General features: G+C 42.1%; 1 protein-coding gene across 1 annotated transcript; it reads right to left on the minus strand.

Annotated features, from left to right (window-relative positions):
* Nucleotides 1-350: 350 nt before the first annotated feature.
* On the minus strand, nt 351-5,395 carry CSLD4 (cellulose synthase like D4). Its single transcript, XM_010261527.3, has 8 exons — nt 5,319-5,395; nt 5,073-5,142; nt 4,332-4,934; nt 3,797-4,201; nt 2,843-3,647; nt 2,117-2,521; nt 1,684-2,021; nt 351-1,581 (listed from the first exon to the last, which is right to left on the minus strand). The coding sequence occupies exons 3-8, from the start codon at nt 4,787-4,789 to the stop codon at nt 615-617; spliced, it is 3,378 nt and encodes a 1,125-aa protein (XP_010259829.1). The 5' UTR covers nt 4,790-4,934; nt 5,073-5,142; nt 5,319-5,395; the 3' UTR covers nt 351-614.
* Between the last annotated feature and the right edge of the window lie 7,676 nt (nt 5,396-13,071).

Here is a 13,071-nt window from a genome sequence, read left to right on the forward strand (position 1 = left end):
AAAAAAGAAAAGGATAGGGAGAGGACGTTAGAAAGGAAAGGATTTCTTTTTTCTGTTTTTTACTTTTAAAGAAGCAAACCATCAGTTTATATATTTGAAACGTGACGTGTTACAATCTTATTGGGAGTGCATCATGGCACACACCAAACAAGTGCAGGAAATCCGGATTCGAGCTTAATAAGCTTTTGAATCCTAGCTAGAAATAGGATTACCTGAACCCTTTAGCTGTTCAGCAGGCTGTGTAACCAATGATAACAATCATAATAAATCAAGCTAAGATAAACATCATTTAATTATAATTTAAAGTTTTCTAAATATATTCACTCAGAGCTAACCTTATAACCATTCAATTAATAGCAACTGTAGCTATGCCAATTTTCTTGTATATCTTAAAAAATCATTAATTTGTTTATCCAACAAGGAAGAAATATATAACATAAGACAAGGAATTTACAGACGAGTATCGTAACGTACATCCATTTCTGAATTCTGAAAGTGAAATAATTTTACTATACATCATCGACTAAATTATTGAATCTGTCATTGTCTACTTGTTTCTCTGAAAAATAGTTCAAACTATAGAGAGAACTCACTTCTATTTGCACTCTCAAGTTTCAAGGGAATTGAAATCCTCCACCTCCATCAGCTGGTGCTGTACCACCCACCGTCGGTGGAGTTAAGGCCATCCAAAGCAACGACAATGTGATTGCGATCAGACCTGACCAAACAAAAACAATTGTTGGCGTCTTCCTCCTCCTTCCCATCAGCCCCTTGGCAAAAGGATACAGATGAGCCAACACCCAGAAGCTAAAGAAAGCTCCACCAACAAACTTATTCCATTGAGGCGTGGTGCTGTAGACTGTCCTCGCAAATGCAGTAAACATGGCGATTATGTTCACCATGGCAATGGTGATAGGGGGTATCATCAGTGATGTCCACTTCACCAGGTACAGCTCTGCGTATATATCGTCACTGTCCTCTACAGCCTTGGACGTTAACGTGAAAGATATCTCAATTCCAGCCATCACCTTCAACAGACCTTGTATCACAGCAGCTAAATGAGCACTAGTTCCTGAAATTAGCCAAAACTGTTCATTCCTCCACCACTCCTCAAGTCCTATTCCCGACCATTTTACCTCCAGGATGGCTAGACTAATGAGGCAAATTGTTATGATAAGTAAATAGACCAGAAACGCTACGTTTAAGGTCTGGACAATGAAGTGTCCAGAAAATAGTGAGAGTGCAGGGAGGAAGCAATACATAATGAGGAACATGGAAGTGAAGGGATAGACTCCGACATTGATGTAGGACAGTCGCTGAAGGAATTTGAGACGGGATTTTGCTAAGAATGCATTGTTTCGAGAGAAGAATATCTCAACAGAACCAGTAGCCCACCGCAGCACCTGATGCAGTCGATCAGTAAGGTTGATTGGAGCTGATCCACGGAATGCATCACGCTTTGTAATGCAGTAAACTGAGCGCCAACCACGGTTGTGCATGCGGTAGCCCGTTACCACATCTTCTGTAACCGACCCATAAATCCAACCCACTCGATCCCCCCACTCCGTCTTGTCCTCGTACCTAATTTTTGTCATCAGAAATGAAATGAACCAACTCTTGAATCCCCATTCGCTTAGTTTGATATGGTTTATTAAAATATAAGCGGTAAACTAAAGAAAATACCAGCAAGAGATCACAGAGACTGCCTCAGCAACAATGGCGGAATCAAGCGGCGGACGAGGACCCCTCAGGACACCTGGAGGTCGGCCATATTTGATAGCAGGGTGATCAGCAAGAGGACGACCTTGGAACTCAGCAATGGGTATTGACTCAGCCAGGATTTTAGAGTTGCCAAATCGCTTTGGCAGTTGTTCCACATCTAGGTCAGGATCAAAATCACTTGGCTTCAGTACATATGCCTCTGCGTTAGGTTTGTGTACAACCTTATCTGCCTGAGGTGGATCAAACCCATAGAGTGCAAATCGCCTAAACATGCAACCAGTTCCCACGTAAAAGGGTCCCTATAAGAATACGAATTTAAGCTAAGTATATGCTCTTTATTGGAATTGTTAATCACAACACATACAGTGTTATAAGTTGCAGTTGTGTTCATCACCTGAACTCCATCTAGTGCTCGCATGTTACCATCGAAAAACACAGTGTTGTTATTAGCGTAACGATCAGAGGGGTCTATCCCTTCAAACCGTTGAGGAAATTGAATGTAGCAGATGTCTTCACCTCCTCGGTCCATCATGAAGCACATGCCTTCACGAATGGCTTGGCAGTTGTAAATGTAATGGTCACAGTCGAGGTTGAGAATGAATGGACCATTGGATAGAACAGCAGAGGCCCGAACCAGAGCATTCATGGCGCCAGCCTTCTTATTGTGATCATAGCCAGGACGCTTCTCTCGTGAAACATATACAAACATTGGGAGACGAATGTCCACGTCTGTAAAGTCAATGATCTTATCTTCGGCACCACCTATTAAGGGTTCACTGCTGGGAGGCTTTAGCATCACCTATATATATATTGAAGTTAAATCAAGTTGGTGGAAGGACTAAAACGTTAGCCTGTGTTTGGTTTGATAGAAAAATAAGAGAAACAGAAATTTGAGAGACAGTTGTTCACAAATTTTGTGAAATTCCTTGACAACTTTCCGTCCACTTTCTACGATCTTATTTCCTATCAAACCAAACATAAAAATTCCTCAAGAACTTACCCTCTCTCTCTCTCTCTCTCTCTCTCTCTCTCTCTCTCTAATTAATACGTGTATCAACTTCAATATACAACATCGGTAGTTAATGCCTAAGACCTAATCAAAGATAAGAGGAAAATGTACCTGAAGAATCCCTGCATGATCACCTTTGGCGTGATCACGGGAAGGGACTGCCCAAGTCCCAGGCCAATGAGTCCCATCAGCCATCCAGGTAGCCTTTTGAACCTTTATGGGCTCCAAAGGATCAGCCCCACTCTCCCTCATGTGCTTCAACATCTTCATCTCTTCCCTTGCATTAAACGCATCTGATCTTCTCCTAATTGAGTCCGGAAGGCCATTAATCCTCACTTTAAATTCATCATACTCCCTCTTAATTCTCCTCCTGTCCCTCACAAAATCAGACCTCCTCTTGTTCTTTGTAGGGTCACCCTTCAAGGAAAAATAGGTATCTGGATTCCTTGGCTCAATATCATGTTTCCGACAGAATGGAACCCACAAGTCAGCAAAGCTCGCAGCCTCGGCCATGGCCTCAAAAGTAAGCAAAGCTCCACCATCATCTGAGACATAACAGGACAACTTCTCCACGGGGTAATCAGCTGCTAGAATTGATAGAATGGTGTTGGCAGTAACAAGTGGTGGCTCTTTTTCTGGGTCAGCAGTAGACACAAACATGTCTACGCCTGGAAGATCAGACCTCCCGGTGGGATTAGATGGAGATGGCATGTCAAACTTGTCCCTTAAGAGAGAGAGGTCAGTAGACCGGTTGACTGGGAAAAGCTTGGGAACTTGATCTAGAATCCATGAGAAGGCAAACCATATTTCACACACAATTGAGATTCCCCAAAGCCAAAGTGCTTCCTCATTGGGATGTGTCACACGCCAATGCAAGAACAAGCATAGAACCACAAACCGAACTGCAATTAGCAACCTGCAACCAAAGTATTCTGGCAATAATGCTTCATGTTTGATTATAAGTTACAACATATATACAGCTTTATTTAGATGCTTAAATATGTACATTTTTATATATATGGACAAAAATTGTGGAAACTAACGAGAGTGACCAACAGTTGTTACCTATAAGGGCTGATGATTGCTGCTGGAATTGGCAATTTTCGACTGAGGGGCCTCCATGGCTTATCATCAGTTTCCACCATGCCCCCTTCAAGCCCTTCCCCATCATCGTCAGAGTCTTTATTAGGCCAAAATGCATTGCCATAGCCATACGTCCCCTTTGTCTCAAAAAGCCACCTATTATGATCAAAGTCTCCTGTTTGGTTCCTCATAAGCAAAGACTTGTTTGTTGATTTTACCATAGACATTTTTGGGTCCATGTTATCTGGAGCAGGCAATGTCAAGGCTCTACTAGAAGTATCTGGTGGATCATCATCGAAATCTCCAACCCTATACGGCTCTTTGCACCCTGGACACAAACCTGTGCTCTTTTGTGCATCTAGGTAGCAGTCTCTGCAAATTTTGAACCTAGAGGAAAGCACAAGCAAACTCCTCTTACTATTTGCAGTTTTCATTTGGAAATCACCATTAAACAGATAGATAGGGTCTTATAGTCTCAAATAGGGCCTTAATTCTTAATGAAGAATTCAGCACAAACCTGCATTCGCAAGGGGTTACATCATTTCCTCTTTCATCCCTCATGACCTTGCCATCGCAGGCGGGCATGGCACAGGCCGAGCCCTTGGCTCCGGCCATTTGTGGGTGGGTTACCTCTGAATCAATCACTTTATCCATGAGGTGGGCTCGAGTAACACTATTGAATCCTCCAGTAAACAAAGAATTGGACACGTATTGCTCCTCAGCTTTAACTGCAACCGATGTGTCCATTGGCTGATTGTCTGGCGTCGGAGGAATGTGCACTGTGTAGTTCATGTAGTCACCTGAAATCTCCCCAGACATATCAAGGTCCTCCCTAGAAAGGTTGATATAGCGCCCGCTCGAGGTCCGCCTAGCAAATTTTATTGCTTGCCCATTTTGGTTTCGGGAGCTCTGAGCTCCTGGACCTGCAGGGCTCCGTATTGCCTTCTTTGATGGATTCCTACCGAGAGATTCCATATTTCTGGAGTAGTATTTTAATCAAACAGTTTCCTAGTGATGCTTATTTTCCACAAGTTTCATAATTCCGCTAAGCAATGAAGCTGACACAATCAGCAGAATCTGGAAACTTGCGGAACCGGCCCCATATAATTCCCCCCTTTCTCTGAAATAAACCAACCCTGAATAAGTAACCCCCTTAACTTTTGGACAACACCAGAAATCAAGATCGTTTACTATTATTCCTCGAAATTAAAAAACAAAAGAAGAGCTTGGAATGAATATCAATTACTATATTACGTACCATTAGTCTCTTGGATTGTTTGAGCGAACATCAGAGAGAAACAAGCACGTTGAGCATCCTTTCTTTAACTCTGAAAAAATTCTACACAGGTTAACCAGATCGAAAACTATAAAATTTGTTTTCATGCAAGGTTATATAAAAGAAGGGAGAAATGTCTAAGAGTAATGGTGCAGCAGATGATTCAGACATTGGTGGTTAGTTGAAAAAGAAGAAGAAGAAGCCGTGATCATTAATGAACGTAAGTACCTGAATGGGAAAATAGGAAGCCGGAAGGAAAATTGATTGAAAGAAAGAGAGAAAGAGACAACGCGGCAAAGAAGAAAAGGATGAGAAAAGATTGAATTTATGGTCAAAATTGTTCTCAAAGTCCTTACTTTCTTTGTAGTTTCTGGGATCGCGCGTGTTTGTAGGAGTGTTAGTGGAGAAAAGACAAGTTAATGAAGATTGAATTAATGGTCCTTGTTTTAGGACCAACGATAGGTTACGTTAGTCGAAATACACAATCTCAATCATATCCTGTCTGATTCACAATCATATATGTATTCACTACAATAGCAAGTGTATTTGTCTGGAATCTATATTATACACACTAGTCGAGTCCCAAACGATGCAGGCTTTGTGAACCAAATTTGATGCTTTTAAAGCAGAAATTCTCATTGACCAAAGCTCAACAAATTCCAATTTAAGCATGAAGGCATTAACTACTCGAGATCCGTGTGTTGCACGGGCTTTGTTAAGTGAGGTTGGAGTCAAAAAGAGCCTGAATTGAATTGGTTGAAGGCAAATGCATGCATTATTTTGCATCAGTTAAGTTAGTGTTTGGTTGCAGTGCAATATTATTTGCACTAGTACAAATGTGCGGCAGTGCAAATGAAAAAAAAATGCAAATTCTCGTTTAATTTTGTTTTGGGTTTTATTGTATTCTGCTTTATGTCTTAATTTACTTCATTTGTATGTCAATCAAACCAAATATGCTAAATTTTGAAGCAAAAATATGTCAGAATTTATACTCGAAAAATTTGCACTGCTATAGTTCTGCATCAGTGCAAATTTATTTGCATTGTAACCAAACGCAACCACAGTAAAATTTTCAATAATTTTTAAATTAATTATTTTGAAATTTAGTGAATAATTAACGAGAGGTTGTGCACTTATCAATGGAAGTATTTTAGAAACCAAGTGGGAGGCCAAATTGTTTTCGCCTGAAGATCGTAGGTCTCTAGATTGACCATTCAGGTCAAACAGGTCAGACTTCGACGTACATAATTTATAATTCTGTCATACATGTAATATGTGTATTATTTTTACTTTTTTTATTTGTAAAAAAATGTTAAAATTTGGGAGTCAAAGACAAAAAGTTTTTTTTTTTTTTTTTTTGTAAAAATACAAGGTTTAGTGCCTTGTGATGCATAGATCTCAAAAAATTATCTAAACATCACTCCAATTGAATAACCAAGTATAAAGTAATAGCCTCAAGAAGTTTCAGTATGTAACTTGTGATTTCATGACTAGGCGGGGCTAGAATATTTTATTAGGGGGCAAAAGCTAGTAAACATAGGTAGGGAGACCAAAATCTTTAAATGGGTGGCTTGGGATGGGGGGGCATGACTCCCCTTTGCCACCCCTAGCTCCGCCCCTAGTCATTACCAGGGTCGAACATGTCAACAATTCAACACCTAGGTCAAAAGGCAAGTTTGAGGAAAATCGGATCGAGAATTACGACTAGGTGCCAAAATGAGTGATTTGACTATTTGGATTAACTGCGGGTTGAAAACAATACTTAATGGTAGAAACCGGGTAGATAACAAAATAAATAGTATAATTATTTAAGTAATTTATTTAATTCTAACTGTCCTTAAGTTTACTAATAGTTATACTATTTATTTTGAAGTTTAATTAATTGGTTTATAAATTATAATTTAATGAAATTAAAAATATTCATTAATGATAACTTAAAATCATTAATAATAATTGTATCATTTAATAACATAACATTAATCACTTATTTAGTATTAACAAAGAAATTTAAATTAGTGGAATTTATTTAATCATTAAATTAATTATTTTTATTTTTATCAATAATTACAATTAAATGGAAGCATATTTAATGAGGTTAAATTGAATTTCCTTATCTACTCTCTAGTAATGATTTTTAAGTTTATTAGTAATCATAGTATTTACATTTAAACTGAATTAAATTTGTTATGAAATCTAACTAATGGAATCTACAACAATATTGTGTGTCTCTCCCTCTCTCTCACTGATTGTCCGATTTCCGCAGCTCCGCTATTGTTTCTTCCACTATCCACTATATACTATAGCCATCGAAAACTGAACCAATTTCTTTCATGCTGATCATGCCGAAGCAGGTGAAGATGTTGTAACCTGCAATCAAAGCCTAGGTGAACTCAAAGATTTGTAGAGGAAAAAAAGGAGAAGCCTCGTCATTACTTAGCTGTTAATGGAGACTAATTTAGGAATTCAAAAGAATTGTTGATTAATAAAATGTTACTAACAAGGACTCTTGTTAAGCGAAAACTAAATAATAGAAATATATAAGTGTATACAATTATTTTATATTTTTTATTTTTTTAAATAATTAATAATTATTTATATTTAGGATTCAACTATGATATGGAAAATGTATGATTACTGAAAATATTTTGACCAATCAACTGACACACACACGCATATATATATATATATATATATATATATATATATATATATATATATATATATATATATATATAATCAAAAAGATTTAAAGCTTCAGAACAATAATATAAATTATGTTAATTATTGATCATAGTTTCCACAAAGAATTTCTTTATGTCAAAACATTGATATGAAAAGCTTGGGAAGATAATGTTTTATTAGGAATGAAAATTTTATAATAATATTATTTTCTGAATTTCGTTATATAATAATACTTAAAAAATTCAATCATTTGATTTCATTCCTTAAGATTTTGTGATCTTAGCTCTCATCTTGTTAATAATAAAGGTGATTTTGTGAACTAATCATGCTTTATATTCTTCATATAATTTCTCATATTTTCAAGACATTTCATGGGTACCAATACAAATTATTTATTAAAATCAGGATATTTTTTAATGAAGACTACTAATGTTATTTAGAATGCAAAAGATGGTAATATAAAATAAATTGAAGATTATATTTTTAAATATGTGGAGTAACAGTGTTATTATTTTCTCCATTGTCATCATTATCTAGGTTTTATTCCAAGTACTTGAGTTTTGACCAATCACGATATTTTTTAGTGAAGACTACTAATATTATTTAGACTGTGAATTCTATTTTACCATTTTATTCTATGCCATATCTATTAATAAATGAAAAATAATTAAATCATTTCTTCGGTTCATGTCTTTTTCATTAACCCATAAATCTTCTTGGCCTTCAACATATAAGTAATTACTTTTCTTAAGGATAATGTAGGTGCCCTACTTAATACAAATAATTATTATTTAAGCCAAATTGAAATTCCTTTCAAACAAAAATTAAATTTGATTTTCTTCTATGATTAATCATTTGGTTAAGTTATTAAAATTATTTTGCACTTTCTATGAGTATAAATTTTACTATTATTTCTTTAGCCTTTTTTTTTAATATATATATATATATATATGTTTTTGTGTGTGTGTGTGTGCATTTTTTGATAGCATTTTAAATCTTTTATATATTTTACAACATTTTTCCATGTATAATATTTCCTTATAATGTTTTGTGCGAGGTGAAGTCTTGAGTTCGGATAGAAGTGTGGCCCGAACTGCCCCGGGGTGGGTCAGCTCGGGTTTTTGCCCTTTGCGCTCTTTGTAAAGCACATGACCTCTAAGGGAGAGCTCGGGTTCTTCCTTGGGGAACTCGGGTCGTGGGTTCCTTTTTTTGGGGGAGGTCGGGACTCCTTTCCTCGGAGCTCGGGTCGTGGGCCCGCTGTCGTACCGAGCTGGCGCTTCTGCCAGGTCACTCTCGGTTGCTTCCACGTGTCGCATGGCCAAGGGGTCGGGCCAAATCTCCCTCCATCAATTAACCCCCACTCCCCATGCTCGGGGTTCTGACCTGGCGTGGGGAGTTCACAAGATAACGGGTGGATTGGCCTTGTGACGCTTTGGCCTTGGTTTGGAGCTTCTCTAGTCTGACCTACTTGTGTTTTTGGCTCGATCAGAGCTGGCTTGGTTCGACCAGGGGTCAATCCCAGGTTGTGTGCAGCTCACGCGCGGATGCCAAACGATTTTAAATTTTCAAACGTCGAAAATGCGCGCTAAACTAACTTCTCCTCGAGGGGCACATAGCCAGTTTTGCGAGGAGCCGTTGGATGGTTTTGATCTTGGCCGTTGATGTGCGAGTACAGTGGCTATAAATAGTGGGGGGGCCCTGGTAACTTTCCTTCGTCATTCTTCAGCATTCGTTTCTTGAGCTCGCGTCATTTTTTGTAGTATGGTAGCTTTTCCCGGTGAGTCCTCAACCCTCTTTTTGATTCAATGTCTAGCTCGGGTAGCTTAGATAGTCTTCTGGGGTGATCAGATGCTGGTTCTACAAATCGAGTTGCTGCCCCTAACAGCCTTAGTGAGTCCGAGGCGGGGCCCGAAGTAGAGCTCGAGGAAGAGCTCGAGTTCGAGCCCGTAGGCCGAGTCACCTCGAGTAGCTTGGCATCCACCTCCCGTCGAGGTCGGATGCCAGATAAGTTCGGGCCTTTCACTATGACACCCGAGAGGCTTTGGTCCCTTGTCGCTCAGTACAACCTGCCCGGGGAGTATACTTACATTTTACCCTCGGGCGACTTCCCTTGGGAGCACGGTTCGGATGAAATCATGATATTCCGGGAGCAGCTTGTTGCCGGGCTGCGCCATCCTTTCCACCCTCTCATCGTCAAGGCCATGAATCACTTCATCGTTACTATTGGTCAGCTCCACCCAAACTCCATTCGTAACCTTGTTGGGACCATCTCCCTTTGTTGCGAACACTGCCTTCCCTTGGACCTGGAAATCTTTTCCGCCATTCTTATGCTCAAGAAACAAGCGGGTCCCCTGCCCGATAGTAGGCGGGCCTACTACTTGTCACCTCGTCCGAGGTTCAAGCTCTTGCACGATCTTCCAAATAAGGTCTCGGCGTGGAAGCGGGACTACTTCGTGGTTCGAAGTGCCATGGGATGGTCGTTTTCTACTGAGTGGGGATTGGCTGTTCCTGACCCCGGTGCCACGTTAGACGAAGAAATGGTGAAGGGCCTCCCGGACTGGGCCCGACTTGGACTCAAATGCGAAGTCTACCTGACGGAGGCCAAGCTTATTCAGGCTGGTCTGAGTTCGGGTAGGTTTCTTGCTCAGAGGTTTGCTTTGCTTTGTTTTTATTCCCGTCTTTTGACGTCGAGCTCCTTTTGGCAGGTGTTATGGAGGCAGAGAAGACTCAAGGTGCGAACTTGTTTGATGGTATGAGGAGGAGGAAGCGAGCGGCTAAGCGGGTCTGTGCCGATCCTTCCCATGTTGCGGAGCCCGAGGCACCGAGAATGGAGCCTCCTGGGGAGCCCAAAGCGGCCCCTCCATTTCAGGAAGCGGCAGGGGTCCCCTATGCCGAAACAGCTTATACCCGAGCTGTGCCTTCAGGCTCGGGAAGTAAGAAGGCTACTTGCCCTGAGGAGGTCGCGGCGTGGGCCGGTCTTCCTACGAATCTCATAGGCGCTCGTGCTGCATCTCACGCCATGGTGGTAAGTCGGAGTAGTGTTTTTATTTATTTTTTATTTTTTTTACCAAGCTGATTTGTTCTCGTCCTAGCAGGTGAACTCCTCTGTCCACGCTTTGGCAATCTAGGCAGAGAGGGGCTTGAAGCGAGCACAAGCTGCCGAAGCGGCTTCCCGTGCTGCGCGAGTCGAGCTAACAAGGTCTCGGAGGGACAAAGAGACCTTAGGAATGGTGATGAGACACATGGCGGACCTGAAGTTGGAGCTGGAGCATCAGGTCGAGTACCTTCAGGATGATATCAGGGAGAAGACTGAGATCTTCTCTCGGGCCGTCAAGGAGGCGAAGGTGAAAGCCGTCGAGGATTACATCGCTTCGCCGCGCTTTGACGACATGATGGTGGGCTCGTACAGAAGGGGTTTCAAGTTGAGCCGATGGATGATAAGGAATACGTACCCAAGCTCGACATTAGTGCCATAACCACTTCGCATATCACTCTGGAAATGGCTGCTGCAGCTGATGATGATGCGGATTCTAAAGACGAAGCGGGACCTTCGGGTATTGTCGAAGTCTCTTCTGAAGGCGAGGAAGATGTACCTCCGGGCTTGTGAGCTCGTTTGTGTTTTTTGTTTTTTGTTTTTTGGATGAAGTGTAAGCAAGATTATTTTGCAATGAATAGTTCCCCTTTTTTGGGTAAGTGTTGGGCAGTCCATTCTCCCTTTTCGCCGAGCCGACTATGTTGTCGAACTGCTAGACTTAGGCCCCGAGGTGATTTAACATAGTAAGGCTATGTGCCCGATCTATTCTCCGCCCGAGTTAGTTAACGTAGGCTGAATTGGGCCCTGGGCTATGCACATCGAGATCCATACTTGTGCAGATTGCTTTCGTTGATGAGGTGTCGATGTCATCTTTAGCTCGGTATTCTGGCCCTTACGGTGCCGAGGTCCTTGTTAGCTCAGCATTCTGGTCCTTGGGGTGCCGAGGTCTTTGTTAGCTCGGCATTCTGGCCCTTAGGCTCTGGTAGTGTCTCATGGCCTGCTTACGGTGCCGAGGTCATCTTTATCTCGATATTCTGGCCCTTAAGGTGCCGAGGTGCTTGTTAGTTCAGCATTCTGGGCCTTAGGGTTTCGGGATCTTTGTTAGCTCGGCATTCTGGCCCTTAGGCTCTGGTAGTGGCTCATGGCCTGCATAGTTTGATCATTTATAGGTAAAATCGTCTTGAGTTGACGATGTTCCATGCCCGGGGTATCTGTTTACCCTCCAGGGTCTCGAGCTCGTATGCTCCCCCGAGTACTCTCTTTACTCGGTAGGGTCCTTCCCAGTTCGGCCCGAGTTTGCCAACGTCGGGCTCAGGTACCATGACCTTGCGGAGAACCAGGTCGTCAACGCGGAAGTTTCGTTTCTTAACTCTGGCGTTGTAGTACCGAGCTACCCTTTGCTGGTACCCCGCGGTCCTGATGTACGCGAGGTCCCTCACCTCGTCAAGTAGGTCGAGGTTGGTACGTAGCTCGTCGTTATTAGTATTGTCGTTGTATGCTTCCAACTGAAATTGAGGGGATTTCGATTTCGGCTGGGATGACTACCTCCGTGCCATAGGTGAGGTTGAAGGGAGTTTCTCTGGTGGCAGTCTTTTCTTCAATTCGGTATGCCCATAGGACGCTAGGTAGCTCGTCTGCCCATAACCCCTTAGCTCAGTCTACCCTGGCTTTCAGTCCGCGGAGGATAGCTCTGTTCACGACTTCTGCCTAACCGTTTGCTTGTGGGTGCGCAACCGACGTGAAGTTTTGTCGGATCCCCATGTCTTGGCACCACTCTTGGAATTTGATGTCCTCGAACTGCTTGCCATTGTCGGAGATCAACACCCGAGGTAGCCCGAAGCGGGACACTATGTTCTTCCAGAAGAAGTTCTAGACGTTTCGAACTGTGATGGTTACGAGAGTTTCAGCTTCAACCCACTTGGTGAAGTAGTCTACTGCCACTACTAGGAACTTCCTCCTGTTACTGGCGGGAATGGCCCGAGTAGGTCGCTACCCCATTGTGCGAAGGGCCACGGGCTGGCGAGGCACTTGACGTCGGCGGCGGGCTGGTGGTGAATATTGGCATGCTTTTGGCACTTTTCGCACTTCCTGACTAGCCCGACGGCGTCTGCTTTTATTGTTGGCCAATAGTACCCCTGTTGTAGTGCTTTCTGGGCGACGACCCTGCCCCCAAGGTGTCCGCCACATAGGCCTTCATGAACGTCGTGGAGTACGAGCTCGGCTTCGTGAGGTCGCAAGCAGCGCAGGTAGGGGAGCGTGTAGGAT

The sequence above is a fragment of the Nelumbo nucifera genome, chromosome 2 (genome assembly GCF_055504915.1).
Source record: "Nelumbo nucifera cultivar China Antique chromosome 2, China Antique-T2T, whole genome shotgun sequence".
Lineage (NCBI taxonomy): Eukaryota > Viridiplantae > Streptophyta > Magnoliopsida > Proteales > Nelumbonaceae > Nelumbo > Nelumbo nucifera.